The sequence below is a fragment of the Thalassophryne amazonica genome, chromosome 12, assembly GCF_902500255.1.
Source record: "Thalassophryne amazonica chromosome 12, fThaAma1.1, whole genome shotgun sequence".
NCBI lineage: Eukaryota > Metazoa > Chordata > Actinopteri > Batrachoidiformes > Batrachoididae > Thalassophryne > Thalassophryne amazonica.
Window position 1 is genome coordinate 92855623 of NC_047114.1, and position 22315 is coordinate 92877937.

The window sequence follows — 22315 nt, forward strand, 5'->3', positions numbered from 1 at the left end:
ACAGCTAGGACAGTACTGGGTATGACATCTGGACAGTGGAAGGAAGACAAGGAGACTTGGTGGTGGGATGAAGAGGTCCAGGAAAGCATAAGGAGAAAGAGGTTGGCGAAAAAGTTTTGGGATAGTCGGAGAGATGAAGAAAGTAGACAGGAGTACAAGGAGATGCAGCGTAAGGCGAGAAGAGAAGTGGCAAAAGCAAAGGGAAAGGCATATTGCGAGCTGTACAAGAAGTTGAATAGTAAGGAAGGAGAAAAGGACTTGTACCGATTGGCCAGACAAAGGGACACAACTTGAAAGGATGTGCAGCAGGTTAGGGTGGTAAAAGATGCACATGGTAATGTGCTGACAAGTGAGGAGTGTGTGCTGAGAAGGTGGAGGGAATATTTTGAAGAGTTGATGAATAAAGAAAATGAGCGAGAGAAAAGGCTGGATGTTGTGGCGAGAGTAAATCAGGAAGTAAAAGAGATTAGCAAGGAAGAAGTGAGGGCTGCTATGAAGAGGATGAAGAGTGGAAAGGCATTTGGTTCAGATGACATTCCAATGGAGGCATGGAAATGTCTAGGAGAGATGGCAGTAGAGTTTCTAACCAGATTGTTTAATAAAATCTTGGAAAGTGAGAGGATGCCTGAGGAGTGGAGACGAAGTGTGCTGGTTCCTATTTTCAAGAACAAGGGTGATGTGCAGAGCTGCAGTAACTACAGAGGCATAAAGCTGATCAGCCACAGCATGAAGTTATGGGAAAGAGTAGTACAAGCTAGGCTTAGAAAACAGGTGAAGATCTGTGAGCAGCAATATGGTTTCATGCCGAGAAAGAGCACTACAGATGCAATGTTTGCTCTGAGAATACTGTTGGAAAAGTACAGAGAAGGACAGAAAGAGTTACATTGTGTTTTTGTGGACTTAGAAAAAGCTTATGATAGGGTGCCAAGGGAAGAGTTGTGGCATTGTATGAGGAAGTCTGGAGTGGCAGAGAAGTATGTTAGGGTAGTGCAGGACATGTACAAGAATAGTGTGACAGCGGTGAGATGCGCAGTCGGAATGACAGACTCATTCAAGGTGGAGGTGGGATTACACCAAGGATCAGCTCTGAGTCCTTTCTTGTTTGCAGTGGTGATGGACAGGTTGAAGGATGAGATCAGACAGGAGTCCCCATGGACTATGATGTTTGCAGATGACATTGTGATCTGTAGTGAGAGTAGACAGCAAGTCGAGTCTAGTCTGGAGAAGTGGAGATATGCTTTGGAGAGAAGGGGAATGAAAGTCAGTAGAAGCAAGACTGAGTACATGTGTGTGAACGAGAGGGAGCCCAGTGGAATAGTGCAGTTACAAGGAGTAGAAGTGGTGAAAGTAGATGAGTTTAAATATTTGGGGTCAACTGTTCAAAGTAATGGAGAGTGTGGTAGAGAGGTGAAGAAGAGAGTGCAGGCAGGGTGGAGTGGGTGGAGAAAGGTGGCAGGAGTGATTTGTGACCGAAGAATATCAGCAAGAGTGAAGGGGAAAGTTTACAAAACAGTAGTGAGACCAGCTATGTTGTATGGTTTAGAGACAGTGGCACTAACAAAAAGACAGGAGGCAGAGCTGAAGATGTTGAGACTCTCTTTGGGAGTGACAAGAATGGACAAGATTAGTAATGAACATATCAGAGGGACAGCTCAGGTGGAACGGTTTGGAGACAAAGTCAGAGAGGCGAGATTGAGATGGTTTGGACATGTGCAGAGGAGGGACCCAGGGTATATAGGGAGAAGGATGCTGAGGATGGAGCCACCAGGCAGGAGGAGAAGAGGGAGACCAAAGAGGAGGTTCATGAATGTGCTGAGAGAGGACATGCAGGTGGTTGGTGTGATAGAGGAAGATACAGAGGACAGGGTGAGATGGAAACGATTGATCTGCTGTGGCGACCCCTAACGAGAACAGCCGAAAGACGAAGAAGAAGATTGAAAACCCCATTTAATATATATTTTACATTATATCTTAATTAAACATGCCACAATCACTCTCATATTTTAAAGTGATGTGCAGACTGGCACCCAGTATCACCTGACAAATTCTGATCTGGATTACACATTTTGTGGACATTTGAATTTAATATTGAAAAGCCAATTTCTTGTACATTTTGCATTATATCTCATTCAAAAGTGCCTCAGTCACTATCATTTTTCTGTTATGGATTTAGCTGCACCACCAAAATTGGATGGAGGTTCCAATTTGTCTATCCTCCAGTTATCAGTCGGAAACTATGTGCTAAAACGCAATGACAAATTGTTGATAGCAGCGATAACTGATTTTCTGTGAAAATTAGAATTCAGAAACTGAAAAAAATGAAGTAAAAAAAAAAACTGACACCACCACAAAAAAAAAACTTGAATTCAAGTGCATGAACGAGGTACATACTCCTGACATTTGATCACATCTAATTCAGCTAATGAAAAATCACTTCTAACAGGACTTTGACCTTGGAAAATTTTTTCCAAGGTAAAATTTTCTGGAATTGGAAACTTGCGTTGGCGGGGGTTTGTGCTCTACAAGTGCGGTGCTCTCGTCTTACATCATAGCCACTGTTTAAATTCAACAACAAATAACACTCACCAATATACACTGTATCTCTGTGGTATAACAAGAGGCCAACCGTGTGTTTTCAGGCCAGTCAGGCACTTGATGACGAAGCAAACTGAAAGAGATGCTGCTCTGACCCATAGCAAGTATGTCATAATTGCTTTTTAAAGAGTCTTATTTCAAATTTTTTGTTTTAAATTTGTGGTGCTAAACAAACGGCAAAATGCATTCAACTAGCTTTAATTTGGTTAAATTAGAGTACACAAAAGTTAGGTCATAACTCAGCATGTCCATGCACTTTTTATTTTTAACATTAAATTAATCCTAATAAAAAAACAGGTTTGTTTATGCAAAAACTGCTTTCTATATTATATAATCAACGATCTCTACAATGCAATCTATGATGTGCCAAAAAAAAAAAAACTCCACTGTGTGCTTTTAAAACTACAGTGTGTAGGATTTAGTGCCATCTAGTGGTGAGGTCATAGACTGCCTTATGCCATCTCCAGTCACTGCTTTGTTTACCTTCACATTTTTGCTTCTTCTGTGATTAGGATTTATGTGTGTTTTTGTGTTAAACACTATGTATAAAGATTCTCAAATTTGTTAGCCTGCACTAACAACCTGTTGACGGCATAAAGCGGAACAACCTCTGAGAAGTTTGTCCCTTTTAGGCTCCTGTATCTGTAGATATGAATGCTTCATCCTAAGCTTATGAAAACACATTTATTTGTTGTTGTAGGTAATTAATGGGAGAGTAATGTGCAGATGGGTATGAATGCTATATTTCATTTATGCTAATAAACGCCCTGGAAGTCTACACAGTGTAGCTTTAACATCAGGCCAGTTGATTATCTAAACTCTACGGGATAATCACAGACTTTAAAATGTTATTATTGTATCTCTCCCTTAACTTGTTTGAAACCAAATGGCTGTAAAAGTGATGTGGGCTATCAAATCAGTAAAATGGTTTGTTTAAAATATTTGTATTCAATTTGGAGCAAGTCATCAACATTCTTTTACATTGAGAGCAAATCAGATATTTATTATTTATTTATTTGCAGTTGTAAAAATATGCTGAATATTACCTGGTTATTGGAGACGTCACTTTTGGACATCTGAAGTAACTGTACGAGATTTAATTAGAACTGACTTTGATGCTATTTATAGATTAGCGTAGCTGTATTGCTTAGATTGTTGGCCGAACAAGGCAACAGAAAATTCAAGTAATGGTCTTCCGCTGCATTTCTGTCACATTATTTGTCATGCTGGACTGTTGCCTTGGGGAAGCGACTGGCAACAAAGCGATGATGCTCGTGTTGGCAAACAACACAGCTGTAATGTAATTATTTAAAAACAGACCATCGGCGCATTTCCTGGCGGCATGGGCGGGCGACTGATGTAATGTGGTGACACAAATTGTAAACACAACACACCACGTTAGAGATGACCTCATACAGTCACTGCTTGACCCTCTTCTTAAATGATGCTTGAAGGGTTTTGACTGTCTTCATAATTTAGTTTGGGTTTAGTGGGTAAATGTATTTATTTATCTAAAAAAATCTCACTTTGTGGAACTGATTGGAACTAGACATGTGAATCTCATCACTGACAACGATTAGATACGCATCTCGATACACTACCAGTGATACGATACATATAGCGATACATGATGATACAATACGATTCCTCCCGTTCCCGATTCAATGCAATTTGATATGTATTTGATGGCTATTCAATTCCTCACAATGCGTTATGATGAGATTCAGCATGATGCAAAGAAATTATACCAAAAATTTAAATAGAAAAGAAGAAGCTTTAATTCAGTAGGGTACTGTGGTATTCTTCTTCTTCTTCTTATTTTGATTCTACTAGAGGCAGAGACTTTGTTTTACTCCTTATAAACAGCAAATTTACAAGATTCAACATCAAGGAACAAGAATTGGTTCCCTGATATTTGGAACCTGTTTGATCACACTGTCAGAACATAAACACTAAAACAACGTCACTCTTAATGAGTGACTTAAACTGAGTTACTCAGTGACAGAGTACCGCCTTGGCAAATGTAATATGAGATACTTTCATACCAGTTTTGCTGAGTTAGGGGGCACAGCGGAAACTTGATAAGATGGGAAACTTATCGTTTCCCATCTTTTTAAAAAAAAGCCATAATGATTCCAAACTCCTGATTTAAATGTTTTAGGTGCGTCAGAAATCTCCTACAACTGCTTGTGCCGTTGTCACGGGCCTCCGTTTTGAAATAGATTTGTTGTTGCGGTAAAAATGTACTTTTTTACCACGTCGGGAAAAAAATCGATGCAAACACGCAACGAACAATCCATCACGATTTCATCCGTCAATTGAATCAATGCACACTGAATGAATGGATACACTCGCATCGCACGTTTGTATCTAGATACCGATTCGTATCAATTAAACTCCACATCCGTAATTGGGACGTGTCAGGTGACGCTGTAGCTACAAATCTCTTCTTCTCTGCATTAATTTTGGCACATTTTGTGTCTAAAATTTCAGAAAATAATGGAAATTGCTAAGAATCTCATCATTACAGATCAGTTTTAAATAAGCAAAATATATGGCCACAAAAGCAGAATTTATTTAAGGTGGTTTCTTGTAGTTCTCTTGTAGTTCATTAGAATAGTAAGTCCCTTCAGCTGCTCCCTTGTTTGCACTCGGGGTCGCCACAGCAAATCCAAGGTGGATCTGCATGTTGAATTGGCACAGGTTTTACGCCGGATGCCCTTCCTGACGCAACTCCACATTACATGGAGAAATGTGGCAGGGGTGGGATTTGAACCCAGAACCTTCTGCACTGAAACCAAGTACATTAACCACTTGGCCACCACCCCTGCATTTGTAGTTAATTAGAATGTCAAGCTTTATTTACTTGAGGGTTTTTTTTTTTCTTTATTTGAGTTGTTGATGTAGTGCTCTTCTTCATTCTTTAATTCAGTACTGTGCAAAGGTTTTAGGCATCTCAGAGTTATAATAAAAGTAGCATTTGCCCCCCGCCTTCCCTTTTTTTTTGGCGTGTCAACACAAAATCAGTCTCAACAAAAGTGCAAATGATCATGCAACATTAAAATGATTTTGCACAACACAGTTGTGCAATACTGTTGTTAGGGATAGCATCTAATTTACACAGATACAGTGAACGTATGTCTGTGTCAAGTTTACACCAGTTATCAATTTAAATTGATAATAAAAAGTCAGAATATTGGCATACTTGCAAGTATAAGCAGTTATGTGCAGCTCTAACTTTTGCTTATAATGATAACTATTTGATTACACTGAAGGACAGTGACGCCAAGTCAGCTAAAGGTTTTGTTCAGGTGCTCCTCAGTGCGCTCCGGCAGGTGTTCCACCTGCTGCTGCTGCTGCACCTGATGTTTGGGAAAACCACACATTTGGAGCCACACATCTGGCTCTCTCCTCCTCCTCTCTGCGCCACTCCATGGCACATGCTGGTTGACGTGTTCATGACACGGGAGCCGGTCGGCTCGACTGCATCAGGTAATTCATGTAAAACATGAAAGAAAGACCAGTAATCCACATCATTTCATTACTTCCTGGTGTATGTCTAGGCGGAGGCCAAATTCACTCTTTATAACAGGAATTAAGTATTATAAATTGTGGTGCTTTATTATTTTTTTCCCTCCGCTGCTGTGTGCGCGACGTTCCACGTGCTCGCACTGTGTTCGAGCACACAAACACAAGCGTGCACAATACCGTTGCCACGGTATTGTGCACACCTGTCCGACCGTGCGTTCCTCCCGATAGCAGGTGGAATATTTCGTGGTTCCCCATTTCGTTTTTGGTTTGCTGATTATTTATTTATTTATTTTCCTCCGGTTTCTGCATCTTTTGTGTTATTTGTGAAGGGGGCCTAAGATTTTTGTGTGTGTGTGTGTGTGTGTGTGTCTTTACAGCTGAGGAGGTTGAACGTCGTGCCGCCATGCGTTCTGAGTCCTTGCTGTCTGGCACTCACACGCCTCCCATCCACCGCCGGAGCAAGTTTGCAACTCTGGGAAGGCTCCTTAAGCCCTGGAAGTGGAGGAAGAAGAGTGAGAAGTTCAAGCAGACGTCTGCTGGTATGTGACTTTTATTTTGGTCTTGGATCCCATCCATTTGTTGAAGTAATCTATTGGAAACCAGGTGTTCCTACAAGCTACTGTGGGCACAATGTAAGTTTCAGTAAAAGTTGATTTAAAGGAGATATCTATATTATTATTATACTTGTATATGTTGTGTTTTGGGTCGCCTGTCTGTCGGCATGTGTAAGCATCATCTTTTCTGTAACAGCTGGACCAATGAAGCTTGGTGTGTATGTTCCTACCCATGGAGACACCAAAGTTTGTTCAAGGCTTTCCGATCTGATTTCAAGTATGGCTACTTTGGCATCCATCTTGAAAATCTCACATATAGCCATTTGTCAGCCATTTATGCAACAATTAAGCTGAAATTTGCTACATGGGTAGCAATCAGCAAGCCTCAAAACATCTGACAGGTTTTGCGAAATTATCTATTTTGACCGTGATATGACCCCTGATCTGGGGTAATCGCGCTCACTTTTCCAGTTCTTGCTTTAAACATCTTCTCAGAAACCACTGAACCAATGAAGCTGGAACTTAGTGTGGATGTTCCAACTCATGAGGACACCACAGTTTCTTTGAGGCGTTCTGATCAGATTTCCAATATGGCTGCTATTGTGGCCATAGTGAAAATGCCTTGTTCACTCATTCAATCCTTCCTAAACAAATTAAGTTGAAAACAGGTCTTCTCACACACGGATCCATCATCAGTAATGATGTTTCAATATAACTAGAGCTGTAACAAAACTGAACATATTCTTTAAAGGGACACACACAGAGATGGTCAAATCTTAAAAGACCTGAATTTAGTTGTTTAGGTTGTTTTTCAAGAGACTGTGTGTCCGGTATCATCTTATTTTGACTACTTTAGTGTTTTATTAAATATTATACAACTTTAACAGAGAAGTGAGTGTGGGTAGAGATGCTTGGCTATTTTGTTTTTCTTTTAAATTCCAGCGTAACTTTAGCAGCCGTTATTCATAGTAGACTGAAAACAGATTTGGTAAAAAGCAGCACAGGAGTTTTATTTTTTTTTTCAGCTCTCTTTCCGGTGTTCAGGGTAAATGAAGGACTTGATCCTTTCAGACATATTTGGACGTAGTGTTCTCGCCTGACACATCCTGAACTGTTGTCAGCCAGGTGGATACAAGGAGATACAGCGTCTGACGTGTTGGACAGTTGAGTGATGTGTTTGGTCACTGCTGCATGAGGATGAGCCCTTAAACATGCACGTCTGAGTCTGGGCCACTGTGGACAATCGTGTTGTTAAATCGGGATTAGTCTGAATTTGGTTAATGAATCGCCTTCTCTCTGATTTACTGCATTTGCTGTTAGTCAAACCTATATTTATTCCACATTTTATAATTGCTGAAGGCTTTTAATTTATTTTAAATGGGACTGGGGTTGTGTGCAGTTTTTAATTTGTTGAAATTGTACAGCAGTTTGTAATTCTTAAACTAATTGAACAGAACTAATAAAATTACACATTATTTAACAATTAAAAATTGTTCCAAATATAGCATTTTTGTTGTAAATACAGTGCATCCAAGAAAGTATCCACAGTACTGCACTTTTTCCACATTTAATGTTACAGCCTTATTGCAAAATGGATGAAAGTGATTTTTTCCCCCTCAAAATTCTACACACAGTACCCCATAATGACAATGTGAAAAAAGTGTTTTTTTGTTTGTTTGTTTTTTTCAAATTTATAAAATAAACCAACAAAAAAAAACTAAGAAATCACATGTAGTATTCACAGCCTTTGTTATGAAGCTTAACATTTTTAAATTGAGCTCAGGTGCATCCTGTTTCCACTGATCATCCTTGAGATGTTTCTCCAGATTAATTGGAGTCCACCTGGGGTAAAGTCAGTTGATTGGACCTGATTTGGAAAGGCACACAACTGTCTACATATAAGGTCCCACAGTTGACAGTCAAAGCACAAACCAAGCATGAAGTCAAAGGATTTGTCTGTAGACCTCTGAGACAGGATTGTCTTGAGGCACAAATCTGGGGAAGGGAAGACAAACATTTCTGCTGCTTTGAAGGTCCCAATGAGCACAGTGGCCTCCATCATTTATAAATGGAAGAAGTTGAGATCCACCAGGACTCTTCCTAGAGTTGGCCGCCTGTCTAAACTGAGCGATCAGGGGAGAAGGACCTTAGTCAGGGAGGTGACCAAGAACCAGATCGTCACTCTATCAGAGTTCCAGCATTCCTCTGTGGAGAGAGGAGAACCTTCCAGAAGAACACCCATCTCTGCAGCAATCCACCAATCAGGCCTGTATGGTAGAGCGGCCAGACGTAAACCACTCCTTAGTAAAAGGCACATGGCAGCCCGCCTGGAGTTTGCCAAAAGGCACCTGAAGGACTCTCAGACCATGAGAAACAAAATTCTCTGGTCTGATGAGACAAAGATTGAACTCTTTGGCGTGAATGCCAGGCATCATGTTTGGAGGAAACCAGGCACCATCCCTACAGTGAAGCATGGTGGTGGTCCTCAACACTAAGGCAGCTGCAGGTTTGACACAGTCATTCTAGTGATACCCAAGGATCCTCCAAAGAGACCTGGTGCCAAAGAAATCTGGTCGTTGTGTTGAGTTGGATCATCTCTCTCTGTTCTCTGTGCTGTTTCGCTGCACTTTGTCTTTCTGCCACAACATTGTCACACTGACTCTTTAGTATTAACCTTTGACATTGTTTTGCCACAAACTATTATTTGTATCCTCAACAGAACCGATGAATCCAGAAGTAAGTTAAACTATAAATCTAAGTGACAATACTAGAATTTAACAAACCGCGCTAAACATCGGGAACGAGCCAATTTTTAATTGAACAGAAATTATTTCTTGTACATTTATTTGTTATTGCAGTAAAAGACAAAAGTTATGCTCGTAAAATTCGAAGTCAGAATGTGCAGAACTTGTTGAATAAATCACAAAAAACAATCTGCGATTTACCTGTCGTATCTGAAACATTTGTGGGACATTTTTCCAGCTTTAAAACTCAATTCTTGCCAATCCATCCTCTGATCGCCTGTTTGTCAGCCGCCTCCTTCGCGTTCTGTCTTCCTCAACTTTGCATCTTTTTCTTGCACTTTCACACCTTAGCAGGTCCACCACATTTAGCTCTCCTCTCCTGCTTGTCTGTCGTTTGTGAGATTGGTTTAAATTTCCATCCCAACATCTTCACACAGCTCGAGGGAAGCCCTCGTGTGATCTATTATTGCGTGACCAAATGTATATCAAGGTGTCTGTGATCGCTTGAATTTTGACCCATCAGGGGCTAAAATTCTAAATTGTTTCCAGACCGCACAAATTTTGATCATATTGGCAAAATTATATTATGAATCACTTATTTAAATGCTAAGGAATAAAATGATAGTGATGCCACAGATAATTCTTTTTGTGAGTGAAATATTAAAAAACCCCAAAGGCTGTATTCCTTTAAGGTTTTGATGTCTTACTCTATTCTTTGAAAAAACAGGGGTTGTGCCTGTGTACATTCATGTTTGCCCTGTGATTCTTGTATGCATCTTGCTGGTTGTGGTGAACGACAGTAGTCAAATAAAAAAGAGAATAGTCCCCCCCACCCCCTTTGCTACAAACCTCTTTAATGCACAGTGGGTCTGAGTGAATAAATGTCTTTATTCCTTTTGTTACCAGCTTGTTTTGTTTGCACAGTGTTGCTGTCTCCCTTTGAATCAGTTGTCTGTATTGGTCCTGGTCCTCTGCGATGATGGATTATGACCTACCACCGTGGTGGCCAAGTGGTTAATGCGCTTGGTTTCAGTGCAGAAGGTTCCGGGTTCAAATCCCACCCCTGCCACATTTCTCCATGTCATGTGGAGTTGCGTCAGGAAGGGCATCCGGCGTAAAACCTGTGCCAATTCAACATGCAGATCCTGTTATATGTCGGACGCAGCTCGGAGAACCGACCAGCGTTTGAAGGACCCAGTATGAAATAAGCAGAGCACGGTACAAAGGCTAACTGAATTTAATACATAACAGTGATGTGATACAAAACAACAAAAGAGTGTGCGGTCTGGCGTGGTGGTGATACGGTGCGCTCCCAGCAGCGCTAACGGTCCGGAGCCAGAAGCCGTTCGGACCCAAGGACCCCGCCGACACCCCCCAGGTGGCCGCAACAAACCGAGTCTGTGAAAGAAGGAACCATTATGTGAGTCCACACTCTACACACAGAGAGACCACTCAAAGGTGTACATAAACAGCAAACACTTCCTGGCTTCATTACTAATCAGCTTCCCAACCTGCAGGCATGGAACATCCAGTTCACAAAACTCCACTGCAGTGGAAGCCGATACATGACTAACGTACAGCTCAATATAAAAAGGTGTGAGGGACACCACATTTACTGACTGTATAAACGTTAGTCACAAAATCTAACGTACCTCAGGAAGTGTGCTGACGAGCGTGAGACCTCACCCCCTCCTCTTTCACAGACCGTGCATCAAACCCTGGACGTTCTCTGCATCCACTGATGATGAGATGGCTCCCGAGACGACGATCTCACCCGTCTGGTCACAAGGTCGAGTCTCTGGCAAATACACACTGTATACTCCAGTCTTAAATGCCACCATGTTCCAATCCATATAGATGCACCACAGCTGTGAGTCCTGACGAGCCGCAGGTGATCAGGGTGAGGTCCTGATAACCTCAGCAACACAGCCACTCAGTCCCAAATGCAAGCCACCTGGAAGGAAAAACAAAAGACAGAAACAAAAAGGCAGCCAGGCCCCCCAGCCATACAACAGATCCACCTTGGATTTGCTGTGGCAACCCCGAGTGCAAACAAGGGAGCAGCCAAAGGGACTTACACCGTATCTGGTGCAGCCTCTCGGTGGAATGTCTGTGTTGTTTCAAATAGGTTGGAGTTCAGTCTCGCAAGCGAACCTGCTTTAGACACAGAGACACTGTGCTGACCTTCTGAAATTCTCCAACCAATCTGCAATCGAATGAACTGCTGTTTCGTGAGCAATCAAGTAACTGTCACTATAGAGGATGCGGGCTCCCACGTTTTGCCAAGCCCCAACCGCTGGTGTTGAAAAATGAAGGCAGTGCAGAAGTGCCCAAACTTGCAGTTTCTTGACTGGCCCCTTAAACCTGGCTTCAAAAGCGAGTTGCTCCTTGTAGAAATCCATGTTAAAATATCCAATTTTATGGCAGAAATAAACATATTTGCAGCCTGGTACAAAATGCGGTTTGGTCTCTCTAGCTTGTTTCCCTCTATGGCTGGTGAATTAAAAAAAAAAAAAAAAATTAAAAATGAAAATCAGTTTAAGCTATTTCTAAGCCATAAAGTTTTGAATAATTAGGGGTGTGGTCACTTTGAGTGACAGCTGTGTGCCCTGCTAGCAGTGGCTGCCACAGCTCACGGCAGCTGCTAGCTGCTGTGAGGCTTCGCCATGTTGTAAGCATATGTCTCTATTACTACTACTATCTGAGGTAATATGGCTTGCAGTGTGATTAGCGGAACATCTAAGAAATGTGTGTGTGCTCCATTGCTTCCACTGAGGAAAATGTTAATATTATTTAATTTTTATATTGGCGCCGTTTACACCAGTTAGTAGGTTTTCAAGACCTTGTTGAGGTTACACGTTAATAAGGCAGTTTGTTGCCATCAGCTTACCTCGTAGGTCACTGGTTAGCGTCCAAACCTTGCCATCATGCAGGAACCATTATGACCCCAGATCACTTTGACCTTCGTTCTCTTGCAAAGACATCAACATCGCCAAACACCTCTGTCCAAGGGGCCTCATGACTCCGTAGGCTGTTCCCAGGTGTCTCACAGAGATATGGACGCCACAACAGAGAGAAGTGAATGTCTCCACAAATTCAACGTTTTCCCTGCTTACAGATACACTTGATGTCCGGGTCCTGGAGGTCATTGAAAGCCTGGATCTGAGTTTTGATCCAGCACAATTTCAAACCCAGACAATTTGAGAACTTATTCAGCTTCTCATGTGCTGCAGTCAGGGTCTCCTGCTTCTTTGTCTTTCGGCTGTTCCCGTTAGGGGTCGCCACAGCAGATCAATCGTTTCCATCTAGCCCTGTCCTCTGTATCTTCCTCTGTCACACCAACCACCCGCATGTCCTCTCTCAGCACATCCATGAACCTCCTCTTTGGCCTCCCCCTTCTCCTCCTGCCTGGTGGCTCCATCCTCAGCATCCTTCTCCCTGTATACCCTAGGTCCCTCCTCTGCACATGTCCAAACCATCTCAATCTCGCCTCTCTGACTTTGTCTCCAAACCGTCCCACCTGAGCTGTCCCTCTGATATGTTCATTCCTAATCTTGTCCATTCTTGTCACTCCCAAAGAGAATCTCAACATCTTCAGCTCTGCCACCTCCAGCTCCGCCTCCTGTCTTTTTGTTAGTGCCACCGTCTCTAAACCGTACAGCATAGCTGGTCTCACTATTGTCTTGTAAACTTTCCCCTTCACTCTTGCTGATATTCTTCGGTCACAAATCACCCCTGCCACCTTTCTCCACCCACTCCACCCTGCCTGCACTCTCTTCTTCACCTCTCTACCACACTCTTCATTACTTTGAAAAGTTGACCCCAAATATTTAAACTCATCTACTTTCACCACTTCTACTCCTTGTAACTGCACTATTCCACTGGGCTCCCTCCCATTCACACACATGTACTCAGTCATGCTTCTACTGACTTTCATTCCCCTTCTCTCCAAAGCATATCTCCACTTCTCCAGACTAGACTCGACTTGCTGTCTACTCTCACTACAGATCACAATGTCATCTGCAAACATCATAGTCCATGGGGACTCCTGTCTGATCTCATCCTTCAACCTGTCCATCACCACTGCAAACAGGAAAGGACTCAGAGCTGGTCCTTGGTGTAATCCCACCTCCACCTTGAATGAGTCTGTCATTCCGACTGCGCATCTCACCGCTGTCACAGTATTCTTGTACATGTCTTGCACTACCCTAACATACTTCTCTGCCACTCCAGACTTCCTCATACAATACCACAACTCTTTTCTTGGCACCCTATCATAAGCTTTTTCTAAGTCCACAAACACACAATGTAACTCTTTCTGTCCTTCTCTGTACTTCTCCAACAGTATTCTCAGAGCAAACATTGCATCTGTAGTGCTCTTTCTCAGCATGCAACCATATTGCTGCTCACAGATCTTCACCTGTTTTCTAAGCCTAGCTTCTACTACTCTTTCCCATAACTTCATGCTGTGGCTGATCAGCTTTATGCCTTTGTAGTTACTGCAGCTCTGCACATCACCCTTGTTCTTGAAAATAGGAACCAGCACACTTCGTCTCCACTCCTCAGGCATCCTCTCACTTTCCAAGATTTTATTAAACAATCTGGTTAGAAACTCCACTGCCATCTCTCCTAGACATTTCCATGCCTCCGCTGGAATGTCATCTGGACCAACTGCCTTTCCACTCTTCATCCTCTTCATAGCAGCCCTCACTTGTTGTATTTGGATGAGTTTTGGAACACTTTGATCAAATGTCAATTCCATATCGAACCGTCTTTCAGGGTATCGCTGAGTCAAAGAATTAATCGGCATGAATTGGTGTCAAGTATGTTGTGCACGGAAACCAGAGATGAGGACTTAATTATGTCGGGTTTGGCACATTCTAGTTATGAATTTTATCATTTCTGATCAGCGTTTACGGCGGTTGTGGGAGGAGTTCGGAGCAGCCATGGAGAACAACTTTCGGTCGGCACCAAGGTGCTTCTGGCGGATCGTGAGGCACCTCAGGAGGGGAAAATAGTGAACCATCCAAGCTGTCTACAGTAAGGAAGGGACTCTGTTGACATCAACTGAGGATGTAATCTGGCGCTGGAAGGAACACTTTGAGGAACTCCTTCATCAGACCGGACTGCCCTCTGTAGTAGGGGCAGAGCTGGAAGCTGTTGGAGGATTTTGATCAGTTTCCCTGGTGGAAGTCTTTGAGGTAATCAGACAACTCCGCAGTGGCAAGGCCCCAGGGGCTGATGAGATTCGCCCAGAAATGCTGAAGGCTCTGGGTGGGAGGGATTGTCTTGGATGAGACGTTTCTTCAACATTGCGTTGAGGTCTGGGACAGTGCATAAGGAGTGGAAAACTGGCGTGGTGGTCCCCATATTTAAAAAAAGGGGACCAGAGATTGTGTGCCAATTACAGGGGCATCACACTACTCAGCCTCCCTGGTAAAGTCTACTCCAGCGTGCTGGAAAGGACGGTTCAGCTGATAGTCGAACCTCTGATTGAAGAGTAACAATGTGGGTTTTATCCTGGTCGTGGAACAACTGACCAGCTCTTTACTCTCACAAGGAACCTGGAGGGTCCTGGGAGTATGCCCACCCAGTCTACACGTGTTTTGTGGACTTGTTGAAGGTGTATGATTGAGTACCCTGGGAGATACTGTGGGAGGTGCTGCGGGAGTATGGAGTGAGGGGGTCCATTCTCAGGGCCATCCAGTCTCTGTACTCACAAAGCGAGAGCTGTGTTTGGGTGCTCAGCAGTAAGCCGGACTCGTTTCCAGTGGGGGTTTGCCTCCGCTAGGGCTGCACCTTGTCACCAATCCTGTTTGTGATATTCATGGACAGGATATCCAGGCGTAGTTGTGGTGAGGAGGATTTCCAGTTTGATGGTTCTCATCATTGCTTTTTGCAGATGATGTGGTCCTGTTGGCTTCATCGGCCGGTGACCTCCAACACTCACTGGATCCATTCGCAGCCGAGTGTGAAGCAGCTGGGATGAGGATCAGCACCTCTAAATCTGAGGCCATGGTTCTCAGCAGGAAACCAGTCAATTGCCTACTCCAGGGAGGGAATGAGGTCGGTCTTGCTCCAAGTGAAGGAATTCAAGTACCTCGAGTTCTTGCTCACGAGTGAGGGGACAATGGACTGTGAAATTGGCTGGAGAATTGGCGCAGCAAGGGTGGTGTTGCATTCACTGTACTGTTGTGATGTAAAGGGAGCTGAGCCAAAAGGCGAAGCTCTCGATCTGCTGGTCAGTCTTCGTTCCTACTCTCACCTATGGTCACGAGTGTTGGGTCATGACTGAAAGAACTAGATCGTGGGTACAAACTGCCGAAATGGGCTTCCTTAGGAGGGTGGCTGGTGTCTCCCTTAGAGATAGGGTGAGAAGTTCGGTCATCCGTGAGGAGCTCGGAGTAGAGTCGCTACTCCTTTTTGCATTGAAAGGAGCCAACTGAGGTGGTTCGGGCATCTGGTAAGGATGCATCCTGGGCGCCTCCCTAGGGAGGTGTTTGTGATCAGCCTATATAGGAATTAATAAATTTACGAGGTCTGTCCAAAAAGTATCGTACCTTTTTATTTTTTTCAAAAACTATATGGATTTGAATCACGTGTGATTACGTCAGCCAAGCTTGAACCTTCGTGCGCATGCGTGAGTTTTTCCACGCCTGTCAGTTGCGTCATTCGCCTGTGGGCAGGCTTTGAGTGAGCACTGGTCCACCCCTCCCGTCGGATTTCTTTTGTCTGAGAACTTGCTGAGAGACTGCCGCTTTGCTCCATGAAATTTTTTTCAGAAACTGTTAGAGATAGGCAGTTGGAAACCATTCGATAGATTCAGTTGGATATGGGTGAAGATTCTGTCGGCGTCAAGGAGTGTTAAAACCTTTTTAAAGACGGCCCACAGCAGCGGAGGGCGTGCCGAGCGGCCATTCGACAGGCTGGATCGAACAGATCATTTCTAAACTGAATGCTGTGTTGATCCGGGACATCATGTGATGACCACAGAAATGGCAACAGAGCTGGACATAGCACTTTTGCGGCACATTCCACTGTTACAGGAGATTTTGTAATGAAAGACGTGCGGAGGATTTCGCGCGTCGGCACGAAGCAGCTCAGGACGTGCAGCAAAAAAACACCTCCGTCTTGGAAGTCTCACAGGACATGTTGTGGCATGTCCAGCTGTTACACAATTTCTCGGATACTCACTCGACTGAAAGCCATCAAAAGCCGTCTGAATCTTCTGAATGGTTTCCAACACGGAGGTGTTTTTTTTTTTTTTGCTGCACGTCCTGAGCTGCTTTGTGCCGACGCGCAAAATCCTCCGCACGTCTTTCATTACAAAATCTCCTGTAACAGTGGAATGTGCCGCAAAAGTGCTATGTCCAGCTCTGTTGCCATTTCTGTGTAGTCACACGATGTCCCGGATCAACACAGCATTCAGTTTAGAAATGATCTGCTCGATCCAGCCTGTCGAATGGCCGCTTGGCACGCCGCGCGCCCTCCACCGCTGTGGGCCGTCTTTAAAAAGGTTTTAACAGTCCATAATCCGCGTGACGCCGACAGAATCTTCACCCATATCCAACTGAATCTATCGAATGGTTTCCATCTGCCTCTCTCTAACAGTTTCTGAAAAAAATTTCATGGAGCAAAGCGGCAGTCTCTCAGCAAGTTCTCAGACAAAAGAAATCCAACGGGAGGGGTGGACCAGTGCTCACTCAAAGCCTGTCCACAGGCGAATGACGCAACCGACAGGCGTGGAAAAACTCACGCATGCGCACGAAGGTTCAAGCTTGGCTGATGCAATCACACGTGATTCGAATCCATATAGTTTTTGAAAAAAATAAAAAGGTCGGTTACTTTTTGGACAGACCTCGTATATATACATATAGCCTTACATGTTCAACCGACCATCCCTGGTTCTCAAGACCAGGCACTTAAGTGGCTCTACTCTTCTGTTTTCTTATTTAGATATACCTTTGTATACCGGCATAGTTCCACCTTAAATTGGAATATAATATATAAGATATACCTTACTGAATTTTCACGGGCTGTTGAGAAGAACTCCTGAACCAGTCTACAGTCAGCCTGACTGGGCTTGGATCTGGGATGGTGCTACAGTGGCCTGATTTTTGCCTAAATGCTTCTCTGCACTTGTTTTGGATGCCGTACTGTTAATTATGCGTCTGTAGGCGGGGAGCAGAGCAGCCACTGGGCATGCAGATGTTACACATAATTGGACTCTGAGCACAGTGGAGGATTACGTATGTGTGTTGTGATATTAAGCAGACAAAGTCCAGCTCCGGGGGATTTCACTGATCACCTCGGGAAGGAAAGGCCGCGAGCCTGGCTGCCGGAGGTCTTCTCATGCTAAATACAATCTGTGCTTGTTTCAAGAGGAGATTGAGATGAATGAAACAAGAGGCGGTTCTTTATTTTTAATACGTAATCCAATGTGACAGTTCTCTGCACAGCAGATGCCTAAATGTGCCATTATTCCAGATCAGCAGATTCATCCAGAACATTACCGCTGATTACTGTACGGAGGGTAAATTATGAGCTTCTCATTGATAAAAGGGTTTCATTTTGAGCTGCTGAGCCTCAGGGCGGGTTGGATGTGTTCTGATTATCTGGGTCACTTCACAGAGGGACGTAGTTCTCTTAAAAACTGAGCTTAGCACCTTCAGATCAATGCAAGCGCAGCGCTGCCTGTTTCATCGAGTTTGCTGTTAGCTGAGGTGCCGAGATGAATGCGGAGTGGCCTCGTTTTTGGTCCCTTTTGGCGTGAGATCAGTCGAGCCGCAGTGGATTGAAGACATGACTGGAAATAGGACCTGGTAGGTGTATGAGGGGAACTAAAGGACGGCTTCTGGTTTTCAAACACATTTAGCATGTAGTTTATAATGAAGCAGAAAAGTAGGTTATTGTTTTCACTGATATGTGTATGTGTGTGTCTGAGGACATAACTCCAAAAATGGTTGTGTGGATTTCCTTCAAACTTGGTGGGAATATTAGTTGGATAAATATCTAGAGATGATTAGATTTTGGAGTAGTTTAATCAAAACTCAAGAAAAACATGGTTGAAAAATTCCTTAACAACTAAGAAGTCTCAACGGAGCATTTTAAAGTGTATACTGATCTGCAAAATACTTTTGATTGGCTGGTATGAATGACTTCATAATGAAGTCATATGATGACGTCATATACATAGACAAAAAAAAGAAAAGAAAGTAAAGGAGCCTAGTCATGCCTCAGGTTTTTAAAGTGAAACTTATCATTTCAGAACTCGTAGCATAAATAACACAAGCATTTTTTTTCTAACACCATTTTTATGCTCATTTTTAAGAATTGTGTATTCTTTCATATCTCTTTGGGACAGTTGTTGTACTTCCAGATGCACATATTTCTCGTTGGCAGAGAAACACTCGTCTGCACAACAGTGAACAAGCGCGCAGGAGATTTTATTGCACACTGACCGCTAACGATTAGCTCGCCTGCTGATTTGTTCACGCGCACCAAAGATCAAAGGAAATGTTTGATGTGAGTTGTATGAAATGATACATGAATCCATTCATTAATTATTGAACAAAACCATCAAATCTCTTTTTCTTTGATTATTGAATATAAAAGCTGTCAAATCTAACATGTCCTCATTAAGGCCTTTGTGTTAATGGTATTGCGTAAAGGCGCACATCCCTTGGAATTACAGTTATGTCATAAAGCTTTGAGTAATTATCATTTCAATTTTTGGATCAAACTGTCGCATAATCTCTGAAAACTCTATGGCAAGGTCGTTCTAACGTTAACCGTCAGACCTCGCTGCACCATACCCACTAAATGTTTGGTGCCCACATTTTAAAGTAAAACTTGTCATGCTGGCCAAGTGTGTGTGTGTGTGTGTGTGTGTGTGTGTGTGTGTGTGTGTGTGTGTGTGTGTGTGTGTGTGTGTGTGTGTGTGTGTGTGTGTGTGTGTGTGTGTGTGTGTGTGTGTGTGTGTGTGTGTGTAAAAACTGAAAAATGATCACTTAGAGAAATAAAAAAAAAATGCATGTAATACAAATAATAAATGAGTGCAATGGTGCGAATATTTAATTTGTTCCAACTTTCACAGAATTAAATATTCTTTCCATTGTACAAATAAAAAAAAACATTTATTTGTTTTATATAATGCCTAAAATAGATCCTTGTCATTTGATATCTTATTGATTTATTAACCCTCTTGGGTTTACTAAGGTTTTACTAAATTATAAATGACTTTTTAATGATATGATATAGAAGCTTACTTTTTTTGCTGAAAAGTTAACTCCGTGGATTTTCGAGCCACCGTCCACCATCTTTGTACTCCTCATAGACGCTGTGTGATAACATGAGCAATGTGAGTGTCCAATTAGAATTGGTTCACCGTCACATGGTTTTCCAAAATCCAATTGTAGGGCAGATTTACCTCATGTGATACACCAAAGATTGTTTTTAGGAGTGATGTGTTACTAGTTGGCCCGTTTGAATAGCCCCCTGGCTGCTCCAATGCGCCCTGCACCATTACGCACAGCGATCAGTGAAAGGGAGCAGACGGAGGGCCTCTGAGACAATCTCACATGCTCAAACACAGAGTGTGAGTATCAGGATTGCTCAACTAGTTTTCCTGTGAATGTTATTGGATAAGCCTGTGGCAGGCTCTCTCACTCCTGTGTAAAGCACTGTTTACCATATCAATGGAGTGAGGGGGAGGGGCCGCTCCTCAGAGTGTAAATTGGCCTCGAAGTGTGAAAGCTGCTTTCAGAGCAGGACAGAACAAACACACAGTCAGCTTCATAGAAGTAGAAGTTTGTGGTGTGACCTTTTTGTAATAGAAGACAGAAATTGCTTTGAGATGAAGACAAAACACATAGACCATTTTGTATATATTGTTCAAAATGTGCATTTGTGTTTATTGTTTGAACCATTTTGTTGTACAGTCTTTCACACAAGACCTCAAATTACCTTTATAAAGTGTCAAAACAGTTGTTTATTATAGTTTGCTGTGTTTTGAATAAATGTGTGGAAAATGATTTCCCGCTTTATTTTTTCCTTTCTTATTTCTGATTGTAAACCTTTATTACACTTATAAAACACAACTATAGCATATATATTGTGAAAGTACAAGTTGTCCTGAAAAAAAGAGACATAAAACTTGATTGCGGGATGCAGGGAGCAATAACAGCAATAATAAAACATTTATGCCAGGCGAGTGAACTGTCCAAAAAAATGCCCTCGGACCCCAGAGGGTTAACAAGAGAAAAGGAACTTAACACCCTTCCCGGTCCTGTAGTGTCTGCCAAAGCTCAGTAACAAGACTGAGATGTTCCGTCTCACCGCGGTGCCATCTGCTGGAGCCTGCTGTGGCCCCCCATAAGCCCCGAGCTGGGCCGGGGTCAATCTGGCGTGCGACGGGACCAACCCGGTCTGTGCGGCTCTGCCTCTGGCAAACACTGCTTTCTCAGAATCCCTCCTGACTTGCTCTCGAGCCCCCTCGGTGTATCCAGCCTTATCCGTTACGCAGCAAGTGTGGGCACTTTGTAGGTCCGCTGTTTGTTCTTAAGCTAGTGTGAGCGCGTGGCGGCGCAAAACATAATACAAAACATGTAGAACCAAAATTGCACTCTAAATGAAACACAATGGCAAATGCTATGTACATTGTACATGTTTTTAATACCCGTGGGTCCAAGTTGTTGCTTGTGCATGGTGATGGTCGCCCCCCCCCCCCCCCAATAAATCACATTGGCTTGTGGGCTAAACTAGTTATGGGCAGCACACAGAGATTCTCTGTGATGGACTTTGCTTTGCTCCCATATCAGTGCATGAAGACTGGAAACATCCAGAGTGGGCTGTTGAATAGATGGAGGGTTGAAGTAAAAATAATTATAATAAATTAAAAGGGTATGGAAATATCTGAACATCTGGTGTCTTGGAAAATCATCAGCATAATCTCGTTTTCGAGCATTAAAGGACCATGTCAGATCAACCTCAGTTGTTCGAGGGGTGACAATGTCGTATGTGGCTGCTCAGACCAGAGCAGAATGGGAGAGACGGGAACACTTTGTGCAGGGGAGAGTGGGTGGTGAGCAAGGAAGGAGGAGCTGCTCTTTATGTTGCTGGAGGATGTGATTCTGACATGAATCGCCTTCACGTGACTTTAAGGTGGATAGCAGGTTGCGTGCCTAGGACCCACACACACTGTGGGCACCCACCTTCTCCAGCGGCACCATAGAGGATGGAGACGTGCTGGTTCTGAATCGGATACTTGCAGCGGGCGGCCGGAGCCTTGATTACAGTCAAGGTCCACCTTAAAACCACGCCAGCCCGCCTGGCGCTGCTCCCATCCACCAGTTGCGAAACAACTGCCGTTGGAGACTTGAAAGTTCCAGACCCTAGTAATCCAAGGGCTCGCTTGGTTTTGTGGCACCGACCGCAGTCGCCAGTTATGGAGTAGGTAATAACGGCCACCTGTGCGCTTTTTATAGGTTTCAGGTTGGATTGCACTGATCCCACGCATGATGTCCCCACTCCGCCTGGATGCAGTTTAATGTCATACCCAGGACACATGGAAAAACACCTAGTAAAATGTACGTTTTGGTGATTATTTGCTCTGCTTTGGTACTGAAGCAACACTCTGGTTTCTACTTCTCTAAACCTAATTCTTGAGTTTAATTTTGGACATTTGGGGTTTTGGGTCCACTGTGACTGACTGCAGATGAAAAGATGTCAAGCTGTCAGTATGTTTCAGAATCCACGTGGACATTTTTGGCCTTTGGTGGTACCGGTTTCAGTCAGTTTGGTCTCCTGGACTGTAGGTGACGTGCACAGACTCGTGTGGTCTTCAGAGGGACAGTCTTCCTGCAGGGAGATTTTTTTTTTTTTTTGGTTCAC

At 43.3% G+C, this 22315-nt stretch overlaps 1 protein-coding gene across 2 annotated transcripts in view; it reads left to right on the forward strand.

The window, feature by feature from the left end:
• LOC117521800 (phosphatase and actin regulator 1-like) overlaps nt 1–22315 on the forward strand; it is a 142484-nt gene that overhangs the window by 75914 nt on the left and 44255 nt on the right. For both annotated transcript variants that reach the window (XM_034183148.1, XM_034183147.1), the window contains exon 2: nt 6504–6665. In XM_034183148.1, coding sequence (XP_034039039.1) covers nt 6504–6665 — 162 coding nt within the window. The remainder of the gene's footprint in view (nt 1–6503; nt 6666–22315) is intronic.